Source organism: Alligator mississippiensis, chromosome 4, assembly GCF_030867095.1.
Source record: "Alligator mississippiensis isolate rAllMis1 chromosome 4, rAllMis1, whole genome shotgun sequence".
NCBI classification, from domain to species: domain Eukaryota; kingdom Metazoa; phylum Chordata; order Crocodylia; family Alligatoridae; genus Alligator; species Alligator mississippiensis.
The window spans coordinates 206,951,942-206,975,737 of NC_081827.1; the positions used below are offsets into that span (position 1 = coordinate 206,951,942).

The 23,796-nt window shown below is 44.3% G+C and overlaps 1 protein-coding gene across 1 annotated transcript in view; it reads left to right on the forward strand.

Annotated features, from left to right (window-relative positions):
• Nucleotides 1-23,796, forward strand: part of CCDC141 (coiled-coil domain containing 141) — a 178,219-nt gene that overhangs the window by 54,404 nt on the left and 100,019 nt on the right. The window contains exon 6 of the mRNA XM_059727244.1: nucleotides 14,784-14,903. Within this exon, the coding sequence (XP_059583227.1) occupies nucleotides 14,784-14,903 (120 nt within the window). The remainder of the gene's footprint in view (nucleotides 1-14,783; nucleotides 14,904-23,796) is intronic.

Here is a 23,796-nt window from a genome sequence, read left to right on the forward strand (position 1 = left end):
GTTTCTGTCCCTACAGCTGCTTTGGCACCACAGTGCACTTCAGCCTAGCCAGAGAGGTTGTGGGAGAAGGGTCTCACTCCAACCCTCTCGGCTGTCACTGACCCAAGTCAATGACAGCTTCTGATCCCAGTCCCACCTGGCCAGGGAGACTTCCAGGGTCTCTCTGCCAGCAGCTGCATGGGCTAGTTCTGCACAGCAGAGAGGATCCGTTTCCACAGCCTCCTGGCTACAGCAGGGGAAAGGGAGCCTCTTTGCTACACGGATCCTTCCCACCCTGCAACCTTGCAGGCATAGGCTCGGTCCATGTGAGAGAAAGGCTCCATTTCTGCAGCTGCAGCCAGAAGCCTGGGGAAATGGAGCCTCTCTGCCATGCAGCTCCTTCCTGGGCTGGGTCCTTGGCCTGGGCTGGATCCACAGGGCAAAGAGGCTCTGTTTCCCTTCCTTCTCATCCCCCTCCCCGTCCCAACCGGCTGCCAGCACTGATAGAAGTCAGCTGGTGGGGGGAGGGCAGCTGGGGAGAGGGGCCCCACTGGCCACTCACGGGGAACCGGCTGCTCCCACAGCCTCCTGTTGGGCATGCAAGAGCAACCCCAGGCTGCCGGTTGCAGCCTGTGCGTTCAGGCTCCAAGCCCCCCGCCACCAGACAGCATGCACATTCGGTTCTATCATGACCTAATCTAAAGTGCTTTCAATAAAGCACTGTACTTAGTGTGCTTCTGCCTCAGGCCTTTAGAACGCCTGTACTTAGCCACTGATACTACTTTGATTGCTGGTTGCGGGGGTGGGGAGTGATGTTGCTTATGTCACCAAGACAATGTCCAGAGAAAAAGTATTCCTTGAAAAGTATTGTTGTTTCAATTCTTAATATCCTATGATAATTTCTCAGTGGCTACATCTGAAGTTTCCAAATCAGTTTAACTAAATGGATCTTATTTTCCTAGAAAATCTGTTTTTTTCCAAATCCTTCCTTTAAAGTTGGAAGAATTGTGAGTCACTTGTGAAATATTCTTCACATATGCCTTCATCTTCACCTACGCTTTTTCTTCACCTATGCCCTCATCTTGATAAATCCAAATTATTTTAGTAATTTGCACATGGGAGAGGGGTTTCAGACAGAATTATTTCCAGGAAATACTGAGCATCCTACATTAGGTTAGGGAGAAAAAAAAATGCTGACTACTGAATTTACTTTAAAAGAAGGCTTCAGAATCTCCAAAACAAGGATTCAGGATCTCCATTAACAAGGCAGAATTTCATAAATTGGGGAAATTTACTATATAATTCCTGCTCAAAAATGGATAATTATCTTTCATTTTTTGATTAATATATTGTATTCAGTCTGCCTGGCTGAAATGAATCTGGAATCTTTAAGGAATCATGGAAAATCTGTGCTAGCCAGTTGCTGTTTAGTGGCTTCTGTGATCTGGGACAGAAGTTCAATAAACTGATTTAACCTAAATCAGTTAAGTCTAATAGTACATCCATCCAGGTTTCTCTTAAACCAGTTTCAGCCATTTTGAAAGTGATTTATATGCACTGAACTTTTGTTGTGTTACAGATTTTAACCAGTTTCTGATCACTTATACTGGTTTATGTGTAACTTCTGACCCTAGCCTCAGTGTTCATATCCATTTTCTAATAGATGTTGACATCATAAAACCTGCCATTACAACTGAGATTACTGGCAACCTTGCTGATCATTTGATCATTATTAACTGGTAGATTTTTTTCTTTTTTGAGACTTTATGCATATACGTTTTAAGGACATGTGGCAAAAGTTTATTCTCAAAGCTTCTTGGTGGACCTGAATTCTACTCTCTCTCTGTGTGCTGAATTCTCATTAATGTCAAACGAAGCTTGCATACTCCATTTGTACGCTACATTTATATGCGTAGCTTAAATGTAACACAAAAGCAGGACAGTGTATTTTGCTCCCATTGACATTAATGGGAGTTCAGAGGATGTAGAGAGAGCACAATATGAGAGCCAAGTTCTGCTGTGCAGATCTGAGAGTGGATTTTTACCCTTAATGCTGCCTCTGTTTTTTTAAGGTTAAACATAAAAAAGAGAAATCTGGCTAATCTTTTTTTTCTTTAAATCAACGTCAAGCAACTGCAAAGATCATAATGTGTTCCATAGCTCTAAACAACCAAAAATACAACATCTTCCTTCTACCTCTAATTGGAATGTGATGGTCTGTGATAAGCATCATCATAACACATTTTTCTTTATCAGTATTTCCAATATGTAAAAAGGTACTTTGCTTTACATTTAAAGAATACCTGACCTTCCTTTTCAGAAACAACAGCGCCTTTTATTTCACTGATAATCTCCTTCATTAATGAACATCAGAGGCAGATTGGGCTAATTTGTGCATAATTAATTATCTTGGCAAGAAGATTTATGAATGTAATTTTTCTCAGTTGCTCCAATCATGCTTATATGTGAGAAACAAATAAATTAAACTTAAGCTATTCAGGGTCCTTGGGTAAAAGGTAGTGTCAAGGGCACAAATAAGAGCTAAATAAGACTTATGGGGTAGTGAAGCACACAGATCACCAGTCCATGAAGGAGTACAGAGAGGACATGATTTTGTTTAGAAGGAAAAATATAAAATGCTATTCATTTTCAGAAGAGATAACTCTCAGCTTTCTCATCCCTTTCCTCTAGTTTTCATTAGCAGCAATTTAACTGAAATAAGAATAAGTGTTTATAGCTGGATAATTTAAAGTCTCTGTTATCACATCTTTACCCACATGAATGCAACCCATTTTTTTTCTGCTAATCTTCACACAGTGAGATGGCTGATAGTTTCACACTCTTGAAAGAATGCCAGCATACAAGACTGTGAGTGCAACAGAAGGGGAGAAGGGGAGGGTAAGAAGCTTGACCATTGCTGTCTGAAAGAAGATTTCAAACAGGGACATTGACTTTGCCATTTTTAATATCTAACACAGCAGGAAGCTCTACAAACCCTGATGTGCAGTATGCACAAGTCTAGCAGGGTACCTCCAGCGGTGGCTAATGCACCAGAACTGCCATGGTTTATGGAAGAACTATCTAAACACAATCTACTTTTGCTTCTTCTGTGTTCTTTCTGATTTTCTGAAAGCTCGCTCCCCAGGGGCCCTGCTACTGCTGTCAGTGAGAGTGAAAAAGGAACATGTTTACAACTTGAATCATTTGGAGACAAACCCAGACACTTTCACTTAATTCAGAAAATTATTAGAGCACCTAAACTTTTGCATAGAATTATTTATGAGTCTTTGACTCCAATTTTTTCATCACTTTCTGAAAAAATGTTTTTTTCATAAAGATTAACAAGTATTTCATTTCCCTCCAAAGGCAACCCTCTTTGGGTCTGATCATTGTTAAATTATTAAAAACTGCTCAGTCATTTCTACTCTATGATCCTGTGCTAGTTACCTGGGGTGAAATTTTGGCCCAATTGAGTTTAATAGGAATTTGGTGATTGACTTAGTTGAGGCCAGGATTTTTAACTGTAAGATCTGGGAATGTATTGATTCTGATACTTGTGGTTTAGTCTCACTTGCTACTGATACCATACATAGATCTGTGGAACACTATCTCCTTTGAATACAAGACCTGTATCCAAAAAGATAGTGAGACTAGCTCAAAGCAATACCATAACTCCTCCATCCTAGTTTTTCCCAAGAATTATTATATTTTTGTTACAGCAGCATAAGTCCATGCGGGATGCTTGATTATAAAACTTAAATTATGATAAAATTTAAGTTGGGACCGGCTCTCAGCGGAGACGCGTGGGTGGAAGCCCATTGTGCCCCCGAGAGCAGAAGAGCCCCGGTGGACCCTCCAGCAGACCCCAACCACCCAGTGCAGAGCCAGGAGGTAAACAGGGACCACAGTGGGTGGGCAGGAGCAGTAGTGGGAGGCAGCTGAGTGGAGCCAAGAAGGGTCATGCCCTCCCCTTCCAGCTCCTACTTAGCCCAGCCCCCCAGGAAGCCATGTGAACAGAGTGCAGAAACAGGCGTGCTCTGGGCCTGGCACATGAGTTAGCGTGGGAGTTTGAGCAGGAGGTGCATGAGACTCTAGGTGGTGAGCCTGAAGAGAAGCGTTGACACAGCAGTAGCCCGGACTACTACCAGTGCAATGGTGGGGACGTGTCGCACACCAAGGATTCCCCCTGCAGCTGGAGCTTCTCCCTCAGGTACCACTGAGGCCTCTACCCAGACAGAGGCCACGGTTTAGGCTTCCATCCAGATGGAGGCCCTGGTTCCCAGCTGTAAGGGCTGCCTAGCATATATGCAGGCACCAGAGAACAGGAGCAAAGACACCTCCCATTGTGGGGTGTGCACCACAATAGAGTCTCTGGGATGCCAGATAAGGGAGCTCCAGGCTGCAGTGCAGAGGCTGCATACCATCAGGGATGGCGAAGAGGAGATTGATGCCTACTGCCAGGCTCTTCACCAGAAAAATGTAGAGGAAAGAGCAAGGATGACTGGCAGGATGAGGGTGGACAAGAGGAGCTTCCACGAAGCCCAGCCAGGAGTCACTTGGATGAAGGCACGCTGCAACAGGGTCACCGCCCCACCTGGAACTTCACAAGAGATACAAACTCCTTGCAGCATCAGCAGAACCAGTAGAGTCAGCAGAGCCACCAGCTCCAGCACTTGAGGAAGGAAGACAACCAGCAACCACCCCTAAGAAGAAATGCAGAGTGTTCGTTATGGAGGACTCCATCATAAGGGGGACAGAGGGAGCAATCTGCTGCCCTGACCCCTTAGTTGAGAGCTGGTCCCAACAGGTCTGCTGCCTCCTAGGGGCCCGTATCCAGGATGTAGCTGAGAGGATCTCTAAACTTATCTGGCCCTCTGACCACTACCTCATGCTCCTCATCCATGTGGGCACAAATGACACCACTTGGAGATATCCCAACTGGGTCATGAGTGACTACAGGGCTCTAGGGGCTGGGCTCAGAGGGTTGGGAGTGCAGGTAGTTTTCTCCTCAGTTCTCCTGGTTATGGGTCATGAGCACAGGAGGGAGAGATGTATTGAAGAAGTCAACAGAAGACTGCGGCGTTGGTGTCATCACAAAGGCTTCAGCTTCTTCGATCACAGTCCACACCTTAGAGAGAGAGGCAGCAGTTTGTTGGGAAGGGACAGTCTCCATTTAACTCTTTTGGGTAAGAAGCTTTTCTTGGCCAGAATGGCTGACCTGCTCAACAGGACTTTAAACTAAGATCACCGTGGGACAGGCAGACAATCACCAGTGCAAGCCCAGGAAGTGACAACCACAGAATCAGCAGGTCTGCTAACACAAGGAAATTTACTCCGACCTAATAGGGGGACACATGTAGATGTGAGACATTTCCTGCAGAGCTAGTTAGTCCTCTGTGCAATAAATGTCTCATGTAGATGCACCCACTGTTAACCAGCTTAGTCTTAAGACTCCCCAGCATGGTGATATATATATCTTCAGAACCTTATTTTTACTGATAAATTAAAATTAGACATGGGGCTATGTGGGGTGGGCAGCAGCGGCAAGGAGACCCCAGCATGGAGCTCTGCTCCCTGCAGAGCCAAGTCATGCAGCATGGATTCCCTAGCCCCAAGTTCAATTCCCCAACCCCTGGTTCGATTCCCCAGGCCCAGTTCAGTTCCCCAGCTCCCAGTTCAATTCCCCAGCTCTCTGATCATTCCCCCAGCTCTTCCTGGGGGGGCACGGCCCCCCAGATCTGCGTGCTGAGTTTCAGCAGGCTACAGCTGCAGGCTGGGGCCAGCGGTAGCACCGCAGTCTTCCCAGCACTCAGCGTAAGTTGTGCCAAGCAGCTAGATTTAATTTATGGTGGATATAGAATTAGTCATTTTTTTCTTAGATTTTCAGAAACTTCCTTTCTCTGCTAGTTCTGCCCCTTCTTTCAAATCTAATAAAAATGGCAAACCTCCCAAGTAGTATGCTGAATTCTCAGAAACATACTGAGCACAAATTCTGAATTAATGCATTTAATGCAAAGCTGTACCTCTCAGAGATCCTTCCCTTATGAACACTGAGTTTTAGCCTACCAACTGCAGCCAAGCCAGCTATCCTAGGTTAAAAGCACCACTAAACAAGGGAGACAAGTTTTTGATTGGACAGTGAAGGGGGTTAGCTGAAACAGCTGATTAAAATTCCAAGTTAACAAATCAAAGAAGACAGACTTGTTTATCATGTTATATAATACACCATGATTCTGGTGTACTGGCCAAAATGCTTTTGACTTCAAATTTAATTGGTAATGTATACCAAGCATATTAGTCAATAACCTAATGTTTCTTAGACTGCTGACACACATCATTTCTGTAATGCTGCAAAGTCTGTAGCACTGCAAAAATAGATTGCTCTGGAGCTGCTTTAGGAGTAGCAGATTTGCTCATGAATAGTAACAGCTCTGCTCCAGGGTCCAGAGCTAGAAGCCTCTCCTGCCCCAGGGCTGGGCTGACTATATGCCAGCCCCAGCCCCAGGCCTTAAAAGCGTGTGGCCATGCTGGGGCTCTGGGGCACATGCAGGGAACCTGTGGCCACAGCTGGCCACTGCTTCCCCCAGCACAATCCACAGGGCACCTGCAGCAGCCTGCCCACACCCCAGTGCCACTCCCTGGCACTGCAGTGCTGCACAACTACCAGGGCTGTGCCATCCAGACATGCAGGTTGCTTCAGGTACCTGCCAGGCCTGGCAGCACCCAGGCACAGCTGCAACCAGGTTCTGGCCATTGGGGCCAGCTCCACCTGGCTGCAGATGACCCACAGCAGCCTATCTGGACCCTGCAGCTGCTGTCTGGCACCACCTAACCACACAGCTGCCAGTCCTATGCTGTGCCCCAGTGATGGGTGCTGCAGGCAGCTGCCCAGGCCCAGCAGCACTGGGACAGCTGCACAGAGGCCTAGTGAGCTGTCACGTGATCCACACTGGCATCCTTCCTGATGCCACACACCACCGCCTAGGGCCCCAGCTAGTCCCAGGAGACTACAAACCTGATCACGCTGTGGGGCAAGGCTGAGATGTTCAGGCAGTTCGTGTGGGGCAGGGACTCCAATGCCTACATTTATGAGGAGATCTCAGGCTGTTTGCAAACACGTAGGCATGACTAGTTAGCACGCCAGTGCCTCATAAAGATCAAGGCCTCATGGGCACAGCAGGTCACCATCACCAACCACAAACATCAGTTGGGGACTTCCTGCAAATCCATGCCCTTTATGCGGCAACTGGATGACATTCTAATGCCCCAGGATCCTGGCCATAGCCATGCTGTGTACTCAAGCACAGGCAGCCTGCCTGACCCTCTGCTACAGTCTGGAACCCATGGTGACATGTCACCAGTGGAGGGCCCCTCAGGCTGCCAGCAGCACATCCTGCCAAGCTCCTCATCCCCAGTGTCATCCAGCAGCTCTGGGACCCTGGGCCAGCACCTTCCCTGCCAGCTCCATGGCACCTGCCCACAAGGCCAGACTGGCCATGGCATCACTGGCCACCAGCAGTTCCAACTCCTCCCCAAAGGGTGCCTCTGCCGAGGCAGCTGGATGCCGCATCCCTCTGACACAGGACACCTCCGGAAGCTGCACACCATCACTGTCATCAGGGACCGACCTGAGCTTCTGGGCATGGCAGCCCTGCTCACTTGGTAAGCCCTACACTAGGAGGAGGGTCCCCCACTCCCTGCCTGGCCCAGGCATGCTTCCCTGGCCCCTGGGTTCCCTGCCCACAGCATGCAGGGAGGCAGGAGACAGTGCAAAACTTGAAGAATCCTGTGTCCCCACAGCTAGGCAGGATGGGCCTCTCACATGCTGAGGGATGTGTTGATGCCATCAGCAATGTTCTCCTTGGCTGTAGGGTGCAAGAACATGTAATGCAGCCACAGGTAGCCTTCTAGGCAGCAGAAGTAGTTGCAGGGCAGCATGGGCTTGCCCACTGCACCATCAATGCTCAGGGTCCCAAGCCAGGTGTGCAGGGGCACCCAGGGCACCATGGCCATCTGCAGCAGCAGGTCATATTGAGACAGACACCTCCTGGTCCATGCTTCTTGTGCTGTACCTGAGACACAGCAGGGGTACACTCAAGGTACAGCACCAGCATGTGGGGGCAGGCCCCAAGGCGCCTCCCTAGAGAGGCCCCTGTGGGGAGGGGGAGGGTGCTGGCCGCTCTGCATCCCAGTCATCCTGGAGCCCCACAGCCCCTGAGCGCAGGTGCCATGGGCTTGGTGGCAGCACAAGAGACAGTCTGGCCTGCAGGAGAAGAAGGAGGGAGAGTGGCTCTGGAGCTGTAGCAGTAGGTGGGGCCAGGCCTGTCCTAGCCTGGGAATGGGGAGGCAGGCTGCCTGCAGACAGCACCCAACAGCCCGCTGGCCCATGAGGAATAAGCAGCAAGGGGGGCTTAGTCAGCACCCGCCTAGGCCCAGGCCTACCTGGCTGATATACCATGATCTGTGGGCACCCATACATGCACACTCTCTGATCAGAGACCAGACAGTTCATGGCCCCCTGGTACAGAGCATCTTATCTTAGAAATGTTGCAAACTCTCATAAACAGCTTCTTTCTCATGGCTCTGCAGGTCCTGCAACTGAATGTGTGGGAGAGGCAGCAGTTGGCAGGTGGATGGCAACTCAAGTTCCCCACCAGTCTCAGCTGGTACCCTGCAAATGCACCAGCTCTACCAGAGAGAGACCCAGGACTGGACCCTCCTGCTGAACTGACAGGTCATGGTGTACAAGGAGTAGTTGGCAGACTCATAGGCATGACAGATGGATGATGTTGCCCAGCAGTAGGCCTGGCGGGGGGAGGACATCGCCCAGCAGGATGCTTATCAGGCAGAGGATGCAGCCCAGGAGGAGGAAGGGGAACAGGCAGACTGAGAGTTCAGGGTGAGGGTCCTGGTCCTGGAGAAGCACCACATAAAGGCTCTGGAGCAGCAGGCTGTGCTTGTGGCCATGGCAATGGAGGCAATAGAGGAGGACTGCTGGGTGCTGGACACCATCCTGTCTCTGGCAGTTGCCTTCATGACACCCATTGCCCTGCCTCCAACCGCAGCTGCACATGCCCCCTGGCAGCCACCGGCTGCCCAGCAGTAGGCTTCCCCGTGGACCTGGGTGGAGGTCCAGCACCACCTCCACCAGCCAGGAGCTTCTGCCCCGGCTCCCACCCTGGGTCCCCCACCACCCAGCCTCCCCCCTACCTGGGCCCAGCCCCACCACTTGCCCCAGTTCCACATGGGCAAGGAGCAGGAGCTGCCCGCAGCAGGGCCAGCACTATGCATGGGCCCTTTTGTCTCTGGCCACTGGCTGCTGAAAGGGGAGATGGGTGTGCTGAGAAAGCAGTGGCTGCCATTGACTCTGGCTGAGCCCCCTGCCCATTGGGTTCTCCTCAGTGTACTCTCCAACAGGTGCATGGCCAAAGGCCAGATGCTGTGTGTCTGTCCCTGGGCTCTGCCCCCACCCCATGGCCCCCCACCCCAGGAGGGAACGCACAACCACAACAATATAAATAGTTTGCATGGGGAAGAGGGTATTTTATTGGTGGTGGGTGGGGTGGGGTGGTATAGAGGTGCTGTAGGGATAAAGGGACATGGGGATGGCCTCTGTTGTGGGGGAAGAAGGGGGTCTGTTTCTGTGAGGAGAATAAATTACTTGTATGAGAACTGTCCACAATGAGCATGGTGCTGGTCGGGGGTGTGGTGGGGCAGGGATCCATGAGTGGCTGTCCAGGCAGGGAGTGCAGGAAGAGGTGGTTGAGCAGAGCCTCTCATACCCAGTGCCTTGGCCCCCACTGGTGGGTGGGTGTGCAACTTGCCCAGGGCCTTGGCAGGGCAAGCCCACCGCTATGGCTGCCACCACAGCTGGTGCTCCCATTGCCAGGCATCCTCTTCCCACTGCATCTCCTCCACCCAGGCTTCACAAAACAGTTCACCCCAGACCTCGCAGATGTTATGCAGCACATAGGCTGCAACAATGACCCGGGGTAAGTTGTCCTCAGTGAACTTGAGGTGGGTGTGAGGGTGCACCAGTATCTCTTCATCTGACCGAAGGTATACTCCATGAGGGCACAGGTCTGGCCCACGTGCTTGTTGAAGTGGGCCTGACGGGGTCCAGTTAGCCAGTCTAGGGCTGCATGAGCCAGGGAAGGAGTGGGTAGGTGAGGTCCCCAGTGAGGAGGGGAGGGACCACATTGCACCCAGCTGAAGGACCAGTACCCCTGGAATGAAGTTCCTGCTCTGCATCAGGGCTGGCAGGATGGAGTTCTGAAACATGTGGGCATTGTGGAAATTGCTTGCCCAGCCGGCACTCACATTCATGAAGGCACCGCAGTGGTTGATGATGGCTTGGAGCATGACAGATGGAAGCTCCCCCACTCCCCACTTTCTCCCCTGGCTGAAGTAGGGGCAGTTGCCATGGAGCAGGCAGGTGATGGGCATTTGGGTCCTGTCCAGGGTCCCAATGCACTGAGGGAATCCCAGGGCATGGAACCCCACCACCACCACCACCAGGGGGTCATACACGTGGAACACAGTATGCCCCAGCACATCCTGGAGGGCACTGCACACCTCCAGGATAGCTTCACTGGTGGTAGTCTTGCCCATGCTGAATAGGTGGCCAATGTAGCAGAGGCCGGTGAGCATGGCCAGCTTGAGCAGGGTAATGGCCAGCCAGGTTTCTGCAGGGAGGGGCTGCTGTATGGCAGTGTCCTGTCACTCTTGTTGCAGTCAGAGCTGCTCCAGGAGGTCCTGGAAGGTGGCCCGGGTCATCTGAAATGCCTCCAGCCACTGTTCATCATCCCAGGTGGTCTGGACAATGTGCAGCCACCAGTCCTGACTGGCCAGGTGGCCCCAGAGGCAGTGGGACTCCAGGAGGGTGTGGATGGATCTGGCAGTGGCTTACAGGAGCATGTCATCACCATCCCTGCTGGGGTCCTGGCAGCATCAGCATGGTGGCAGAGGGCCTAAGACTATGCATTGTGACTCACCAGGTGGCCATTGCATGTGGGGGAGCCTGCAGAGCCCAGGTGGCCCTGGGCCAGATGGTGGTTGCCATGGTGGGCCAGCAACATAGGCAGCAGCAGCCTGGAGCACCAGCCATCACTGCCAGTGGCAGCAACTGAAGTAGCCATGGTGTGGTGAGGCAGATGCTGTGGTGAGAGAGCCGCCACATGCTGTCCCTGTACTCTGCATGCTGCTCCCAGCCAGAAAGGTGACTGGCCAGGGAGCAGTGTTTGGGGCTGCCTACTAAAGATGCCTGCTGGCCACAGGCAGAAGCAGCCAAAGCTTCCAGTGCCCCCTGGGGGCGGCAGGGGCCCATTGCAGGGCCACAGGAATCAGGAGCAGATTTTTTGCTAGGAGCAGCAAATCTGCTCCCGCTTCCCTGTATCTTTAGATGCATGCCCAGGAGCATTTACTCTTGTGTAGTTATTGCTCTCAGATCTTTTGCATGTATAGACATACCCACTGAGATTCAACTCATTCACTCATTCTAGGCAACCTATCTTCTGCCTTAAAGGACTTTCCCCCATAAAAGTGGGAGATTGTACTGCTCTAACCCTATTGATGGGAGATAAAATAATAACTAATATCACACTTTTTGCTAGGAATGGACATGAACTTGTGAAAGTGTGATTATGAACTTTGTGACTTAGGCAGCCTTCACCACAAACCTGCATTAAGTGAAAGGTAGCTAAGGTCTGCCTAATGTGAGCTCACCTTCCCCAAGAAATGACAATGTAATCTGCATTCCTAAACTTGAAAGATTTCTGTGACAATAGATATCATTTCACATTGCCCTGATTGTATTCAATAGTTCAAAAAGAATCCAGTTATGAATTGCATTTTTAAGCTGTGCACATATAAATCCCCGTATGCTTTTATGTACCTAGCACAGTATAGTATTAAAAAGAATCTGGTCTCTTGTGTAAAAAAAAAAATAAAAAAGTGGGGGGCAGGGGTTGGGGAAAGAAAAGGAATAAATTGGAGGCACTTTACAAAATAGTATTGAGATGCAGACATCAAACTAAAATTTAATTACATTAAGAATCTGTTTACTTTCCTGGCTCTGTTGAATTCCACAGATAATTTTCCCTATGTGTTATTTTAGATTTTTTTTAAAGCATTTTCAATTATAAGGGTTCTTTTGTTTTCAGAAGGTTCAAAATACATTTTAAATAAACCCTCAAAGTATCCCTATAAGCAGATCTCATAAAATTTTGAGAGATGTATGTCTTAATCTGTGGTCTACATATATTACAAAGTACTTTTAAATGGGATGTATAAGGTTAGAGGATGTAGGTAATTTTTTCAAAACTTGGAAAAGATTGAAGCAGGTCTCTTAGATACTAATAATTCATTCACAGCACTATTTTAAAATACAAAGCTTCATTCAGGGATCTTTGCCATGTGTTGTTTACAAGGAATATATAAGGTACCTACTGTGAATCAAGTGAAATAGATGCAAGTAGAAGTAGCTGCAAGTGCAATTTATAAGGTAAATTAACTACTGTGTTTGTTTGCTGTATATACTTATTGTATAATTGTAAGCTGTAATTGTTTCTTAGACAACAAAAGATTATTCTCCAGAATGCAATTTAATAGCTTTGTTGAATTACTGAAGCTAGAGTTGGAAAATACCTATTAGATCATATGGTCCATCTAGTTTAAACTTATGTGCAATTGTAAATGTTCTTGGATTTATTGTCTCTGACTGTACATGGAAGAATATTTTTTAAATTAATGTGTTTCTAGGAAAAATATATCATTTCTTTACCATTACTTACACAGCTTCTTCCATGAGTTATTTGATTTTCCTTTTCTGGAATTGCACCTCCTATATTGATTAATTAAACATACTTCATATATAACAAGCCCCTTTGCTTGTATTATGTACATTGCAATACACACACATTTGGCCCATGATCTTTTTTTATCTAGGCACATGACTTCGAATAAGAACATGAAAACACAGTACTATGGGCCAAGAAGAATTCTATTTTGCCTTTTCATATTGAAGTGGCATGTATGTAAGGGCCCTGTTACATATTACATATATAACACAATTAACTGGTTAATCATCCAATAAATTTAGACCAGCCACACATGTAAAGTAATGATCACACAATAAAAATGTCTATCCAGCTATAAAAAGAGGCAACCAGCTATAACGTTAGTGTTTGAAAATGGGTAACAACTCTATAGCTTGTTTCTATCCAGTTTTAATTTGAATCTGTAGCAGGGCCTTTACTGCATAAGTGCAACATTTGACACTCAGGCAGTTTAAATACTGCTTTCACCAGCATAGCTCCACTTGCCCTGTGGTAGTGGCCAAGTAGACTGTCAGGTGGAAGGGAATTGCACAGAAATGCACATAATTCCACATAATCACCAAAACCTTGGTTGAAGAAAAACCACAAGTGAGAGATGGAGGTTCAAGCCCCTTTGGGTGAGGGGTGGCCCAGAACCAGGGTTTTCCATACCCTATATGAGTGCCCTACTAACTGAGTTAAAATTCAGACAGGTGCTTCTCTGTCACCATTCTACTTCAGGTAATTATGCATGGACCTAGTCTGCCACACATGGAAATAAATTCTAAATTCTAACTCAGTGCCAAAAATGGTACTCTTGCAGGGATGTAAGTGCTGCTTAATTGCATAAAGCTGAAATAGGAGTTGACCCTATATGCAAAATCAGGGCTTACTTGGTAGATGGCATTGGTACTAGGCCTGTGTGAAGCGGCTAGTATTCACTTCGGATTCGGATTCGGCAGATTCGTGGGACAGTGATTCAATTCAGTGATTCAAATCACTGTCCCAAATCTCCAAATCAGGCAGGTGAGGCCCATCCCCTGCCTGCTGTCCCAGCCTGGCAATGGCTGCTCCTCCCTCCCCAGCTCCCAGCACTTGGAAAAAAAAGCCCCAGCTCACCGGGTGCTGCCAGGCGGGGGGGGGCAATCCCTGCTTCCCCCCACTGCCCCACACTGTTTGGGGGGCTCTGCATGAGCCCCCCAGCCTCTGCCCACTGTCCCAGCCCCCCCCATGGCTGCCCTGCCCACCGCGTCTCCGGCCCTTTAAGAAAAAAAACCCCAAGAAAAACCCCTGGATTCACCATTCCTGCCAGATGGGGGGTGATCCCTGCTGACCCATGCCATTTGGGGGGCTCTGCACAAGCCTGCCAAAGCCCCGAGAACGCTGCAGGAGTGGTGAGTCCCAGGGTTTTCTCAGGTTTTTTTTCTTAAAGAGCCAGAGTTGGGGCAGGCGAGGCAGCCATGGAGGGGCTGGGCATCAGGAGGGGTCAGAGGACTCATGGCAGAGCCCCTCATGTGGCATGGGCCAGTGGGGATCACCCCTCTGCCTGGCAGCACCTGGTGAGTGGGACTTTTTTTTTTAACTACCAGGAGCTGGGGCAGGAGGTGCAGCTATGGGGGGGGGGAGTGTGCTGGGGGAGTAGGCGGAGTCAGGGGAATGGGGGAGCAGGGAGGGGATGGGGACTGGCAGTGGTCCCCGCCATGGTCCCCCACTCCCACCCCTACTTACGAGTTCTGAGTCCAGCTGCAGCCGCCGGGACTGCCTGAAACATCGAAGCTCTCCAAATCTTTTCTGAAGATTCGGAGAGCTTCGAATCGATTCAGACCTTTTAATTGGTCCCCTGATTCGATTTGGATTCAGCCACCGAATTGGGCCGAATCCCGAATCTCCTCCAAATCGAATCACCACCTGAAGCTTTGCACAACCCTAATTGATACCCTTTATATGCTTTAGTTAGTGACTGAAAATCTCATTTTTGTTTTAATTTAGGTAACATCATTGTACAAGAAAGATCTCCGAGATTATTTACATAAGCAAAACCTTGGCTCATCATTAACAGAAAATAAAGAGCTTCTTTGTGAGCATAAGGAAATGGAATTCAAAGCTAAGGTAAGAAAAGTTAAAAATACTAAATGAAACAACTGAAAAAAGGAAATATCACAATTGTATATATGCATATATGTATACATCTCAATTTATACATGGTGCAGGTGAACACTCTATCTATTTGTGTTTGTATAAGGCCCTTGCTACATGTTACATATATTACACAATTAACTGGCTAATTATGCAATCAGTTTAGACCAGCCACACATGCAAAGTAATTATCACACAATTAACTGCATAATCACACAATAAATTTAAACCAGCCACACATGCAAAATAATTACCACACAATAAAAATGACTATCCATCTATAAAAAGAGCAAGCCAGCTATAAAGTTGCATGTTCAAAATATATAACAACTATATAACTGGTTTCTATCCAGCTTTAATTTGAATGTATAGCAGGGCCCTGAGAGAGGTATTCTCAACATGAGTTGTGTTATACATAAAATGCTCTTGGTTCTTTTTTCATTTCCTAACCTTTATTGCATTAATATAAAGCAATGGGAAAGTAATTTTATACATTGTTTAATTATTATTAAACAATCTGATGGTCAGATAACCATGCTTTTAATTTATAAATAAAAGCAGAGGCTTTGTGACAAATTTTAAAGGCTAAAGGGAAAGCAAATAGAACAATTCAAGAGAGTTTTGATAACAGTAAAATTTGGAAGTCAATTATTATTACAGTCATGCCTTTTCAGTGAAATTTGATTTAAACACAGTGAATGGAACTTACGTTTCAATGTGAATTTTCAGTTATATATTTTAAATACACTCTCTTCATGCAAGGGTTGCATTCCAAAAAAACCTTGCATAAAGCAAATTCACATAAAGTGAATCCATTATTACATGTAATTAATAGGGATACATACCAGCCTCACTCTACTGCCCCCACAAACCATGACAGATTCAAGCAATAATCACACAATACGGTAACTGCTGCATGGAGAGGCTGTGAGCTTCGCTCTGCAAGCAGCGGCATGTGCAAGGGGTGCATTGCCAGGGCAGTGCGGGGCAGGTGGGAGATGCACCAGGGAAAGGGAAGCAGGTTGGAAGGGAAGGCTTGGCTGCTCACTGCTCCTGGATCTGCCCTGCTTCCCTTCCCCAGGTGCCTCTCCAATCCGGCAGGCACAACCTGGAGCAGCTGGGAAGAGGGGCTGCGCGGAGAGGCTTTGAGCTTTCTGCTGCACTGGGTCATACCCGCCGGGCTGCAGAGGTTTGTGGGCAGGGAATAGAATAGAACCTGGCTGATAGGACAGACATGATTTTTGCAAAAAGACTTTGTTCCTCTATAAGATTCATTTGTTCAGTTCCTGTTGCTGTTACAGTTTATTTAAGTGTTATCATTTATAGTTATCCATTCATCCATGCTCATAAGTAATGGTTGACAATTTCAATGCTGCAATGTATGCAAAATAAAATACTCTTCTAATGCCTCTCCTAAGTATCCCAGTTGTTGTTTTGGTTTTTTGCGGGGGAGAGGGGTTATTCTAGAAAGCCTTGTTCCTCTAAAACTGTATAACTGCATTCTCCTATTGAATACATGTTGCTCTGCACTCTTAACAATGATGGTGTGAAAAAGTGATGACAAATTTTCAGGGTATTTCCAAACAAATAGTGACCTGCTTGGAGAGGTTGATGACCTGACATATCTTTGAGTCTCTCTGTATCCAGATGATGATTAAGCCCCAGGAAAGTCCCTGCTCTGAGGCTGTCCTTACAATTTAGTCTTTGAACTGAAAAAAAAATCCCATGACTACACTTTAAAAAATACACACATCTTCATTTTGTACAGTAGTAGAATCACATGCAAGGTTGGGGTCACTGGAAAGCACTTCAATAATAATCATTATTGACTTATTTTAGTAATTTTGCATCCATATGTTAAGTAATTAAGTTGTTCATATCAACTCATGGTATCTTATTCTTTTTATATGGCTATTTTAAAGCATCATTTAGCTTTGGAAGCTATTGTTACAGAGCCATGCAAATTATGGCTTAGTACAACTTACATTTATCCTCCCATTGATTTTATTAGCAGCATGGTCTAGCTCAGGGAAATGAACTTTGCAGACTGAATCTTGCTGGAAACATATGCCTATACTTACGATGTGAAATGTAGGCACAGAAGCCAACTTGAACTGCACACTGGAAATGTATTGCAGAAAGTTGAATTACAGTTCTGGGTAGGTTACTTTTGTCGGGACCCTGGGCAGCTGGCCAGCAGTTTTTTTTTACTCTTATCTGGGCAGATAAGGGTCCGGGGCCTTAGAAGGCCGTTAGGCGGGTATTTGTGACGCTTGGAGTGGAATTAATTAGGCGGACGCTTATTAGTTGTAAAGCAAGATTATTTATTTATGTCGTTAAGATGGTGAATAGCAGAGGTCAGAGATATTTGGTTAGTTATAGCTTAAGGTTTGTAGGTCGTATGTCGGTCTGTATAAGAGTTTGTCGGTCGGGTAGAGAAATGGAGAGAAAGGTCAGGCCGGTAGGTCGTTGATTTATGTCTGAGAATTGGGTCGAGAGAGGGGAAACTGACAAGTGATTAATTTGTCAGTTATTTTTATGTATATGTTTAGAGGTTTTTTAGGTGTGTGTGTGGAGGTTTTTTGTTTTTTACGGACGTGAAGACGGGTTTTATTTGTGTAATAGCCAATTGTTTTTTGTCACATCATAAATTTAATTAGGATCGCTAATTATTTAGCGGTCTTTGTTAGGGTGTTATTAAAGGGTTATTTTTTGGTTTTTTTGATTAATTATAATGATTTATGTATAGCACAGAAGGCTAAGTTTTATTTTTGTTAGTGGCGCAGCAATACATTTTTTTTTTGACATGCGCAGCAAAAAAACTTATTTTTTTTGTTAGTTAACTCTTAGTTAACCTAGTGTAGAAAAAAACTGTTTTGAATGGTTTTATTTGTTTGTGACATGGGCACTATTTAATTTGGTTGTGACATGTCTCTTTGTTTATGGCACAGCAAGTTATATTATGTTTACGTATAGACTATTTTGTTTATTATTGTTAGTGTTTGGTAAGCAGGTGTATATAAAAGTAAAAAGCGTGGTTAATTTTGTTTTGAGATATTGTAAAATTTAATAATTAAAACACGTAAATATAATAATGGTTATTATGATTTATGGTAAATATAAGATAATTAAAGATGCCGACACTTGAATTAATTTAAACGCAGTAAACTGTAATCTTTGATTTTATATCATTTTTTTTAATTTGATTTTTTAAGGTAATTGAGAGTGAGGTATTAGATTAATGCCCCCTATATGGAGGGTTTTTATAATTGTGGCTTATTATATTTGAGTTAAATTGTAGTTTTGAAAACACCGATTTCTTGTGTCATTATTAGCGGCCTTTTTTTATTTTTTTGTGAAACATATTAATCTTGTTATGTATTATTATTTGGTGTTTTTTTTAACGATTTGATATTAAACACTTTTTGTTTTTTATTTATCTTTAATATTTTTTTGTTTATTTTTAACCTTTTTGTGATATCTCTTAAACTTTTAGACTATTAATGTTGTTTTTTTTTAATAATTTAGAGCTTTTTATTTAAAACATTATGACTTGGCTTTATTGTGTAAAGTCTCGAATAGGTTTTAAAACAAAATAAAACAAGTATGTATAAAATTATTAACAGGAAAAGAAAAACCATAAAATGAGCCGTTAGTTATGTTTTTGGCCTAAATTGACAGAAGGTTTAGGACCGAGTTGGAGGTTTTGAAGTTAGCTTTGTTTGTCGAGGAACCTGTTGGTAACAGCAGGAATAGAGCGACGACCCTGTTTGTGATATATGAGCAGGCGGTCATTGTGGCGTCGACCTGGGTGTGTTGTAGGTGGGTGTTTGGTGATTTTTGTGATCGGGCAGTCATAGATTGTCGCTTTGTCACCGCTGGGTCTGTAAGGGGATAAAATAAACGAATAGACAAACAAACAAAGAAAACTAAAAGCAATAAAATTGTTTTTGTATATCTATGAGTATAATGTTGCAGTGGTTGGAATAGTTTATCGATGTCTCTTTTGAGTAGTTGTTTGTTGGGGCAGGCTGTGGTGTTATTTGGAATGTGTTGTTAGGCGTGGGTGTCTTTGGGGTTTGGACCAGTTGGCGGGATAGGTCGAGGTCGGTAGTCTAGTATATGTGTTAGTTGTTGTTGTTTTGTATTTTTTAGGACGTGTAGCCGTTGTTTGGTAAGCGCAAAGTGGTTTAGGAGGAACTTAAACATGGGGGGTTTTTTTGGTGTCTTTTGGGGTGGTAGTCTTGATTTTTTTTTTGTGAGTTGAATTGGGAATGTTTTGGCCTTTGATGTTTGACTGGATATGTAGTAAGATAGTTTATGGCCACGGCTGAGTTTGTGGTTGTTGACTTTATAAGGGCTTGTAGTAGTGGAAGTTGATTTACAAGATTTTTTGTTGGCTGAGTAATGAGCAGGTTGAGGAGAAGGCGAAGGTTGATGGTATCCTCTTCTCCATAAATCTCCATGCATGTTTTGATGACGTCAAGGGTGGTGGTGGTAGTTGCACCCTCTGGGTTGGTTATTTGTTTGGTTATTGTTATAGGGTGAGCGGTAGTTGTAGTTGTTATTATGTCTGGTGGGAGGATCGGATTTTTGTTTGTTGCCCCCTCCCTGTGGTACAGAGGTGGGGCTGTTGGGAGTGACGTCATCTCCTGGGCGGGGTAGCTGGGTGGAGTTTTGTCTGTTTTTTTTGTGGCTTTGTTTGGTTTTTTTAGGTCTTTTGGGCAGCTTATATTTTTTTTGGTGTTATTTTTTGGTGGTAACGGAGGGTTTTGGCACACTGTCATTTTTGTAGCAGCTTTGTTGACTGTAGCTAGCTGGGTTTTTAAGTTTGTATTTTTATGTAGCAGGAGTGACACTGCGCAGAGCGGCACGTTAATTTTTTTGTTGTTGTTTTATTTGGAGCCTTTTTTTTTTTAACTTTTTTTTTTTTTAGCGAGAAGTAGCTGTTGACGCACCCTGTCTCCACTCCGCTCGCTTGGTGATAAGCGATGTGGGCTTATAATTTATCTGCGTTATTTGTGTGGCGCCCCCCACTATATTAGGGGCAGTTTTTAATTAATTTTTATTTTATCACATTTTTTTTTGATCCTGTTCGTGACGCCATGTCAGGACCCTGGGCAGCCAGCCAGCAGCTCTCCCTGACTCCCTCCCGGGCAGATAAGGGTCCGGGGCCTTAGAAGGCCGTTAGGCGGGTATTTGTGACGCTTGGAGTGGAATTAATTAGGCGGACGCTTATCAGTTGTAAAGCAAGATTATTTATTTATGTCGTTAAGGTGGTGAATAGCGGAAGTCAGAGATATTTGGTTAGTTATAGCTTAAGGTTTGTAGGTCGTATGTCAGTCTGTATAAGAGTTTGTCGGTCGGGTAGAGAAATGGAGAGAAAGGTCGGGCCGGCAGGTCGTTGATTTATGTCTGAGAATTGGGTCGAGACGGGGGAAACTGACAAGTGATTAATTTGTCAGTTATTTTTACGCATCTGTTTAGAGGTTTTTTAGGTGTGTGTGTGGAGGTTTTTTGTTCTTTATGGAAGTGAAGACGGGTTTTATTTGTGTAATAGCCAGTTGTTTTTTGTCACGTCATAAATTTAATTAGAATCGCCAATTATTTAGCGGTCTTTGTTAGGGTGTTATCATAGGGTTATTTTTTGGGTTTTTTGACCAATTATAATGATTTATGTATAGCACAGAAGGCTAAGTTTTATTTTTGTTAGTGGCGCAGCAATACATTTTTTTTTTGATATGCGCAGCAAAAAAACTTATTTTTTTTTGTTAATTAACTCTTAGTTAACCTAGTATAGAAAAAAACTGTTTTGAATGGTTTTATTTGTTTGTGACATGGGCACTATTTAATTTGGTTGTGACAACTTTGTCATACCGCTACTATGCTCATATTAAAAGCAGAAGGAAAGGGAGTCTGACACCTTGATTCCCAAGTTTCAAATAAAGTGCATCAATTTAATAATTATTCTAATAAACATTGCTAGAAAGGCCAAGCTTTATATTAAATATTTTCATTAGACATGCTGATTTTTTGGCCTCAGATCTAGAAACAAAAGCTGATGAACTTAACAGTCTAATTCACAGGCTAAGTAAAATTGGAATAAAACAAATATTCAATGCATGTGGAAGATGAAAATAGCATAGAACCCCTGTTGGCTATTCCACAGGGGAGCATACTTGCACCTTAATCCTCCAGTCACTCATTTGTTGTTAAATGCCCTGTCTGAGGTAATTTTACTATATTTTATCTCCAAACTATATTGAATCCCTTTAATAAGGTGGCAGATGCATTTCTATATAACTCTGCAGCCACTAAATCAGAGTTCTGAAGGAGTAATCAAAAAGCCCCAAATCCTTATTGGTTCATGTGCACCTGTGTGCATGTGTCTATAAAATATATGAGATAACATGCAAAATACATAGCAGAGGCTTAGTGCTATATAATATGCACCTAGGCTCTTACAACTGTTTAAATCCTTATTAAATTCTACCATTTAATATGGTCTCAGCCTTGAATCTCTACAAGGGCAGATTTTGACAGTCTCCAAATTCTGATGCTTTGCACTGTGAACATTTTAAATTTTGACTGTACACATTATCATGTTAGGATTACATTTGTTTCATCATGCCAAATTATGTTTATCTTGCCATTATATTGGTAGCAGCTGTAGACACAGCTCTGAAGTGTGGGCAGATGACCACATCATGTCCATTAAAAGAAGAAGCCTTACTCTTTGAATTGAAGCAACTGTTGTTACTTGTCTCATTGTAAGTCAAAACTAAACCCTGGTAACTTAGTTCTGTTTTTTTCAAGGGCAAGTTTCACTTACTATCCCAGGACAACAGGACCGTCTTAAATAAGACACCTGTTTACAGCCCAAGTCATCCCTTCTGTTAACTCTGTAACTTGTTCATGTGTCCAGGCTCTAATAATGTTTCCAACTATAGTAACAGCAATTACTGTAATAGAATTATCTCTTGAAAAGTTACAGTCATCATTATAATTAAGCCTTTATTGTCTGGCTTCCAACATAGTAGACTCAAAAGTTATTACTCAGGTTATAGCGTAGGTTATTATTTAATCAGGCATCCTTTGTTAGTACTTCAGCTACTTTTAACTATCTATTTATAGAAATAATTTCTCTTTCACCAGGAAATTCCCAGATTCATAAATCTTGTATCTTGTAATTGAGCTGCAGCTTATTTCTTAGACACCTGGTGTTGATTTAAAATTCCAGCAATGATCAATTCACCCCATCCTGCATGAGTTGTTCTAGTGCTTAATTACTCTTATTGTTAAATTGTCTTGCCCTGTATCTAGCATGAGTTTGTCCAGTTTCAGGTTTCAGATTTTGTGAGACTTTTGTCTATTAGATTAAAGCAGCTTCTGCAGTTGCAAATATTCTCCTCTCATAGGTCCTTGTAGACCATGATCTAGAAACCTCCTAATGTTTTATTTTAGAAACTAGGTAGGGAACTTAGCAAACTCATTCATTTTGAGGCAGGTTTTCTATACCTCAAATAATTCTTGCAGCAATTTTAATAAACCCTTTCCAATTTTTCAACCACTGTTCTAAAGTGTGACTTCAAGGACTGGACTCAGTATTCCAGGGGCAGAGAGAGGTGGTCTGTCTCAGTAGACCACTAATGGTCTCCTTTGTGCTATGTAAAGACAAACGCTACTCCTTTAATTCAGCTCCTTGTCCTGCTTATATATCCTCAGAGGACATGTGCACTTGGTCATCCACCATGACCCTTAAGTTCAGAGTCACTGTTTCCTAGGAGGCAATCCTTCATTCTGTATGTGACCTTGTTCTTAGATATATGACCCTGCAATTGGCTGTAAAGGAAACAGGATGTTCAAATGAGTCCACCTTATGAGGGATCCACATTAATCTCTATTAACTGACCCATTTATTATTTCACTCTCCACTATTTTTGTCATTTTCAGGCTTTATAACGCATTTTAATTCCTTCCAAATCACTTACGAAGCTACTGAATAGCATTGGAGTAAGAACAAAAAACAAAACAAAAGAAAAAATCCCAAAGACAGCAGTATAGAAAATATACAGGGCTAGCAGTTTAACCAGCTTTCTGTAAGATCAGTGTTTTCCCTGAAAAAAATTGTGCTGAATTCACACTGAAACAAAGTTACAGTGTACAAGATCACTTTCAAGTGCTACTGCTACCCAACATAATGTGCTTTGAGGAGATGGCCGGCTCTCCTCCCCATGGAGCAACATTTTGCAAGAAAGCCTGCTACTAGGTGCTCAAATGCAGAGGTGATTGCATTTTCTGGAAGAGGAGCTTTGAATAGTGTAAATTCCAGCCAAGAGTATTTATTTAGGAAAATTTACTTGTCACATACTCAGCATTTTGCCGCACACATTGTACATGGAGTTATTTGGATTGTTTTCAGTCTGATTAATTATTACTGTGTTTCATTCTCATATTAGTCTTTGATTAGTCTGATGCTTGAACTGAGGATTTATTATGCACCCTGACCCTTTTGTGAGTACTAGGTGACAAAATTGTAAAATACTTGTAAAAAAGAATGGCTTTAATAAATCGAGCTCAAATTTTCTGACGTGATTACTAGGCAAACCTTGGAATCTATAAAATACTATGTAAGACTAAGGAATTGCTGCATATAATCTAATTTAAACAGAGAGATAATATCTGAAGCCAAAAAGTCTCAGAGCAGAAATTAATTTCAAATCTCTGAATAATAAAACAACCATATTAATGTTTGCTTCAAAATTCTACATTCATTTTAGTGAGCAATTTGTTGTATATGCTGATTCTTTAATGCTGTCCCCAATTAAAAGCAGATAGCAGTTTTTGCAGCACATAAATTGGAAGC